The sequence below is a fragment of the Nicotiana tabacum genome, chromosome 8 (genome assembly GCF_000715075.1).
Source record: "Nicotiana tabacum cultivar K326 chromosome 8, ASM71507v2, whole genome shotgun sequence".
Lineage (NCBI taxonomy): Eukaryota > Viridiplantae > Streptophyta > Magnoliopsida > Solanales > Solanaceae > Nicotiana > Nicotiana tabacum.
This window is the reverse complement of record NC_134087.1, coordinates 17805108-17812419: the sequence shown is the minus strand read 5'-3', so window position 1 is coordinate 17812419 and position 7312 is coordinate 17805108. Positions and strand designations below refer to the sequence as shown.

The 7312-nt window shown below is 33.8% G+C and overlaps 1 protein-coding gene across 5 annotated transcripts; it reads left to right on the top strand.

Moving 5' to 3' along the window:
- The first annotated feature begins 1202 nt into the window (after nt 1-1202).
- On the top strand, nt 1203-7052 carry LOC107826889 (glycerophosphodiester phosphodiesterase GDPD6-like). 5 transcript variants are annotated; one of them, XM_016653931.2, is made up of 8 exons: nt 1203-1588; nt 3176-3354; nt 3991-4174; nt 4398-4472; nt 4977-5086; nt 5256-5474; nt 5932-6087; nt 6573-7052. In XM_016653931.2, exons 1-8 carry the CDS (start codon nt 1576-1578, stop codon nt 6813-6815), a joined length of 1179 nt encoding a protein of 392 aa, XP_016509417.1. In that variant the 5' UTR covers nt 1203-1575; the 3' UTR covers nt 6816-7052. The 5 variants fall into 5 exon arrangements, with proteins under 5 accessions (XP_016509417.1, XP_016509415.1, XP_016509419.1 ...); XM_016653929.2 differs by having other exon boundaries at nt 5256-5504; XM_016653933.2 differs by having other exon boundaries at nt 1427-1588; nt 3221-3354; nt 5256-5504.
- The last annotated feature ends 260 nt before the right edge of the window (nt 7053-7312 follow it).

Genomic DNA, 7312 nt, shown 5'->3' with positions numbered 1-7312 from the left:
AAGGTTTTAACGAGGCATATTATCTATTTTTGGACATCCAAGGGGGAGTGTTGTAAAACCTATAGTTAATGTGGATGTCCCTACTCCCACTATTTTCACCCATGATGTGAATAACTTATCACTGCTCATCACTATTATGATTGTAATTCACACACCTCCATAACCTCTCCCCATGATCTCAATTGTTAATGTCATGTTTAAGACAATCATTTTGTAACATTCATATGTAATAGTATAAATATAGGCATGAAATATGAGATGGAATATACTTGAACACTTGATGAAATAAGAAAGTTATCTCTTCTTCTCTTATTCTACTTTTTTTTCTTGTTTTATATTGTTATTTTGAACTACATTTTTTAACATATTATTATTATTATTGAAGCTTTCTTTATCTTCTTAAATACTGAAGCTTTCTTGGAATTAAGTTCTTTCCTTATGCATTTGCCTACTATAGCTTTCTTTTACTCTCTCCGTCCTAATTTAGTTTATGTACTTTTATTAGTTAATCCTAAAAGATAATATATTTTAATATTTAAAATTATTTAATTTTAAACTTATTATTTTATCTTTAGGGAGATTTTTCATAACCATACAAATATTCGTAACTCATTTTAGACACACATATTTAAAAAAAAAATTAAGTCCAATCAAACTGGTCACATAAAATGAAAAGCAAAAAGATTAATACGTAATTTTTTTTGTTAAGAAACTTACAGCTTGTTTGGATGGTTGTTACGTATCGTTTCATAATATATCGTATCGTATTGTATTATATTGTATCGTTTAATAAATATAATATTTGGATGGATTGTGTCGTTTTGCCGTCGTTTTATGGTATCACGTACCAGTAATATGATGAATAAACTTGCTATATTATAAAAAAAATATGACACGGTATATAGAAAGGTAGGGTAAGTGATAAAATAAAATTATTTAATAATAATGAAGGGTGAGATTGAGAGAAAAAGATAAGGAAACGACGTAATCACACCAAATCGGTCGTTATATAAAGTGACACATTTCATCATTACGTAACAGACGGATTTAACGATACAATCAATAAAATTTAAATAACAATCAAAACAAACATTGCATTTAAAATAACAATATACACGATAGGTAACAACCATCCAATCAAGCTATTAAGGTTGGAATTGATTGGAGTATTTTAAAACGATACAATATGGTTCATACCAATCATTATTGGACTTATCATCAGCTCAAATCAGATAAGTCGTCGCTTTGTTCACGATTCCCATTGTCAGTTGCCAACCCATCCAATTAAATGTGATCTCCTTTACACTGACATGTCGGTCATCTTGAGGAATAATATTAACCGTAGATCTAAATCTTATTTCTTTCTCATTAAACTGTCATTTTTTAAGTGAAGCATTTATGTAACCTTAATACGTCTGGGATTTGGAAATCCAATTTTAAGAATATTCTTTGGAATTACTGGTTAATCCATGGCAACGAATCTGTAAAATACGTCGATAAAACTTCAATCTTGTGTAGGACTCATCTCTGAAACAAGTTGGCAATTCTTTGGAAAATTCTTAAGGGACAATCTCCATGGTTTCACCAAGTAAGCATTACAAACCCATTTGGCAATTCTTGAAAAAAAATATGAAATTTTCTGTCTCTGTAATTTTCTTTTTTGTTAGTATTTGTTGTATATACAACAAAGGTTGTTTCCGTTAGACCCGACAATTTATTGTATATAGTATTTGTATTAAATAGAGCAGAAATGGATTTAGTTTCCATATGGTCTAATTTATGTGTATATATGGTAGAATATTTTCCGGATTGTAATTTGGTTCTTGAAAAATCGTATTTTCCAGCTTAGATTTTGTATATCTTGGACACCCTTTGTGAATATTGCAGCTGCATTAAGTGAATTCATATTGAAAGTTGGTTGCTTTATGGGTTTTAAGTACTCTATGGGGTCAAATCTTGAATTAATAAATTAATCCCTGTTTAACTGTTGTCAAAGTGCAATAAGTCAGTTGCATTGGATCAAATCCAATATGTTGCAGCTAGGAAGAATACTAATCAAATTAAAATTATTAGGAGGTTTATGTAATGTACTGTGGCAATAAGTCATAGAGAATCTGCATTCAGTTGATGATATCTGCATAATCCAATTTTGAGCAAATGGGAAGGTTGAAAAGTATGTCAAGAGCTTTACCTGTGTGCTTTATCTGGTAATTACCAAATCTTTTGAAACTTTCCCGGATAAGAACGCGTTATATGCAGCTGTCTTTGCATTTATTTTTATATCTAAAGTAACTTGTTGTGATAGCATTAACAATATTTGTTATGGGGAGGAGTGGTACTGATACAAGATACAAGAAGATAAGTATGTTAAAGCTTGCTCGTATCTCATAAATGCAGTATAGTTTAAACCTATGAAATCAGTTAGTATCTTTTACTGGTGAAAAATCTTATGTAACTTTAGAATTTTACATGCTAACTAGGGGTTACTGAATTCGGTTTGTACAGCACTTTGTAGGTCAATTTGGTGCCACAAACCTCAGAAAGGTGTTAATATTCAGAGTAGAAACTGTTCGATCTGAATAGTTTTATAGGCTCTCTTTTTTCCCATTATTATCATGTGATGTTAGGTGAATTTGTAGTCTCCTTTGTTTCCCAACCATAGGACCTCAAATGATGTTTTGCCTTTCTTCTCTAATAATACATAGCATTGTTATGATATGTTTGGATATCCTTGAGCTGCAAATACTCTTCAGTTATTCTTTGGCTGAACGAATGGTTGGTTGTTAAAGTACATACTTCACACGTTTATCGTGCTGCTTATTGCTAAAGAATGTGAATTGACTGCTTATATAATTGCTAAATGATCCTAGTTTTGATACGGAGGGACATCTGTTGTTGTGTGAGTAATCTAGCTTGTTAATTTCCAAAAGTTTTCCATGTTTAAGATTGAAAGATATGAGGTTATAACTTTTGTCAAGAAAATTAGATTAACAGAGTTGATCAATTGCTGATATCAATTACATGCATTCATGTATATACTGATCTCTAACCATACATGCACCATTATATTCACCATGTGTTTGCGTGTGAAAGACCGTAGACAGACAAGCATAGGTGAGTATAATTGTCTGCGTGTATGTACAGAATATTACCTCTTTCTCAATGTATTTTGCAGGTGTTGTCCCTTATATTTTTCTGCTACTTTTTGTTGGATGCTCAGCGAGACCTCTCTACCCACTTCCTGGCAGAAGAAATGATAGAAATAAACAGCCTTTACAAACATTTCGAGCATACAACATTGCGCACCGAGGTTCAAATGGAGAAATTCCCGAAGAAACTGCAGCAGCATACATGGTATGCCTAACAGATTCATTATATAGCAGTGTTATCAAAGGCGCGCTTAAGCCCTGAAGTGTGGTTCAAAACACATTGAGCGCTTCGCCTCGCTTAGCGGGCGCTTCAGTGTTGTCATCAAAGCTCTAAGGCATACTTTTCCTTGCCAATGAGCGTAATCCTGAAGAGGCCACACTAAATAATTGATATTTTACTTTATTGTAAATTTTCTTCAATTTCTTAGTCCATATATTTGGCATTCATGCTTATAGATATTAGTATTGAACTACACATACATATTCGTAGTTTTTCTCCATTTGCGTCTTTCTTCATTAAAGTCCATGCTCTTAAAGCCCCAACATACCTTAGAGATTTTTTGCGCTTTTTGCCTTTGGTAACACTGTCATATAGTTTTTAAAACAATCCGGTTTCTGAAAGTAGCAAGTGGGAACCGGATCTAGTCTCCAATAACAAAGCTTCACTTAAGGCCACATGGTTGATAATGAAATTGGTAAATACTGCCAACAGTTGTCGGGGAAATGCTTTTTACTCTTTGTAATAACACCTTTCTGCTTGCAATAAATGATGCTAAATTGCAGCAGTCTGTTTTTCTGGATAAACTGCAAAATATGCTCCTGAAACTTTAGTATTATGCAGAGAGCTATTGAAGAGGGTACTGATTTCATTGAGACAGATATTTTAGCATCTAAAGACGGTGCTCTTATATGCTTCCATGATGTCACCCTTGACGATACAACTGATATAACAAATCACAAGGAGTTTGCTAATCGGAAGAGGACCTATGAGGTTCAAGGGGTCAACACTACTGGATTTTTTCTTGGTACAGATGTTACAATATCACGCATGCTAACTTCTGTTTTTTTCAAGTCGATAATACATTTGGTCCTTCTGCTGTCATTTTGTGTCAGCTTCATTTTCTTAATCTAACCATGTGTATTAGAAAATGTAAATAAGTGTGTACTTCCAGGTTTTATACTATTTCTTTACTGATATGATATGTATGATTACTTTGTCTGTTAGTAATTTCTTGTACCAATGTGCAGTTGATTTCACCCTTGATGAATTGAAGCTTCTGCGAGTAAAGCAAAGATATCCTTTCAGAGATCAGCAATATAATGGTTAGTTTTCTAAGGTTCCTGTAAAATATGATGTGACCTTTTCTGTAAATGTTGTGCTGGTAACAATGTAATGCAGAAAAATATTTTCATAGTCTGACCATGGGTTTGCACTTCTTTACACTAAGATATGTGATTAGTGCATAGAAAACAAGATATGGAAAATGTATGCTATTTGAAATATGTAACATAAGCCAAAATGTTGCTTTGATTGACCTTTCCCAATAATAACATGCATGTTCCTGCTATGTGCATATATGTCTTCTTATTTGACTGCATGCCGAATCAATCAACGCTGAGAAGAAACTGGATAGTATTTCATCAGCTACCTAAATCTGGAAATTTGAAGTGATGCCTAAAAGAAGCTACGTTGAGCTATGCCAAAAACTAAAATGAACTCGTTATTTAAGTTACGGCTTACTTGCTATTATTCTATATTTTTTCAGGAAAACGCATCCCATTGCCACCAATATTTTTCACCATCTTTATTGTCAATTAAACATGCAGGAGAATTTTCTATTATTACTTTTGATGAGTTCATCTCAATTGCATTGGATGCCCATAGAGTAGTTGGAATATATCCAGAGATAAAAAATCCAGTCTTTATCAACCAACAGGTGAGTTCTTTCCCTTTCTACTACAAATTAGGGGAAACTTATTTTTATCGCATAAGTATGTTTTGCGCGAAAATCAATTGATACCTTTATATGTTATTCTCAATTTTAAAACTGGAATTCTTATGTGTTACTTTCAGTTATCTTATACTCTAACAGCATGTTCCAACAGGTTAAATGGCCAGGCGGTAAGAGATTTGAGGACAAGTTTGTTGAGACGCTGAAGAAGTATGGATACAGAGGTTCATATATGTCGAAGCAATGGTTAAAGCAGCCTGCATTCATTCAATCTTTTGCTCCAACGTCACTAATTTACATATCAAATCAAACAGACCTGCCTAAGATCTTCCTCATTGATGACGTGGATATGCCAACACAAGACACCAATCAGGTTTTCGTTCCCCCGCACCTAGTTAGCACTGTATGTGACAAAGATATTGACTATCTTTATTTATTTATTTATTTTTTTTTTGGGGGGGGGGGGGGGCGGCTTTTACCCAAAATTTAGAAGCACTTACAAAAAGGAAACCCAAATGTGTAGGACTTCGATAAAAGTGCCTACTATCATCTGCAGTCTATATGTAGACGTGGTAAAGATTTGTAGAAAGCATGCAATGTTAAGATTCTTGTTTTAAAGTTTAAAGGTTAGCAGGTACATTTTATAACCTTGATAAAGAATAGAAGTTGACTCTCTCCTGATTAAGAAATGAACCTACATTCTAACATGCATTCTCTTTTCGGGGACGTAGCATGTTGAAAATATTCCCTAATCCTAGAGAAATCTGTTTGTCACACCATTTTGCTATTACTAATAAATTAGTGATATTTTTTTTTTTTTAACATTTCAGTCATATTGGGAGATTACTTCAGACAGTTATCTCGACTTCATCAAGGAATATGTGGTGGGGATTGGGCCTTGGAAGGACAACATAATTCCTGTTTCTAGCAACTATCTGCAAATACCTTCTGATCTCGTCGCAAGAGCACATGCCCATAATCTACAGGTATGTGATCAATCATTTTTTTTCTCGGATATTGTTGACATGTGAAGTTAATCGGTGCTTTATTATTCCTTTCATAGATCTCTTTTCCACAGTTATTGATTTTATTGTGAACTAAGATTAGATTACTTTTAAATGAAGGGAAACAAAATAAGTATACATCTTATATAAAGTGTTTTGAATTGGAATGCATGTTATGTGTTTTCTTTGGATTGTTGAGTTGGTTCCACAAAATAAGTCTTTCTTGTTCTCTTTCCTATCTTCTATTACTATCAGTGCTTCTTTTCATCTTTTCTTTAGCTGAGGATCTATTAGAATCAACGTTCTCCGCCCTTCCAGGGTAGGGCTAAGGCTGTCTACATTCTACCCTCCCCATATCTCATTTGTGGGAATACACTGGGTTGTTGTTGTTGTTGTTCTCTTTCCTGTCTTTCAATTCATCTTTATTCCGTACACGTTCGTCCTCTGAATTTCAGTAACAAATCCAGGTTCATCCATATACTTTCCGGAATGAGAACAAATTCTTACACTTCAACTTCAGTGAAGATCCATACAATGAGTATGACTACTGGATAAACAAGATAGGCGTCGATGGGCTCTTCACAGATTTCACAGGCAGCCTTCACCATTATCAGGAATGGACCAATCCATTTGCATCTGGAGAAAAAGAAGCAACTAGACTTCTGCATAAGATTGAATTGATGCTCTCCAAGTTCAAATACTTCAACTGAGATCAATTGCATTTAACATTGTCTTATCAAGCCAATGCTATTTATAGGTCTATGTATATACCATCTGGCTTTCCTTATTTATCATTGCTATTTATTTGAATCCCTGGGAAATTTGATAAAGTAATTCGACTTGTTGCGTATTACATTACAAAGACGGAGGACTATATTTATTTTAGTGGGATGGAAAAATAAATTCAATTTCAAGGTTGAATCCCAAATAAATTGCTTTTCAATCAAGTTCTGAATACCAAACAAATTTTCATTGACTATATGAATTCTCAGTTTCATTTACTCTGCTCACATAGACACATACCTTTTTTTTTTTGGTGCAAAAGATAACATTCATTAATTAAACATGCGTACAGGGAGGTTGGTGCATAGTGTCACAGAGGTGATTTATGTTACTCAAATTCTGCCCGAGGTTCACCTCCGTGCGGCAGTCAAGCCCAGCCTTGACTTCAGCCTTTCCAACACTTAATTTTATTTTAGGGATGTTT

What these genes read in the sequence shown, in the direction of transcription:
- LOC107826889 (XM_016653928.2), top strand. Translation starts at nt 3,030, where the DNA reads ATGTATATACTGATCTCTAACCATACATGCACCATTATATTCACCATG. An exon ending in CCGTAGACAGACAAGCATAG is followed by an intron (nt 3,115 to 3,220) that starts GTGAGTATAATT and finishes TTGGATGCTCAG; the next exon opens with CGAGACCTCTCTACCCACTT. An exon ending in CACTACTGGATTTTTTCTTG is followed by an intron (nt 4,175 to 4,397) that starts GTACAGATGTTA and finishes ACCAATGTGCAG; the next exon opens with TTGATTTCACCCTTGATGAA.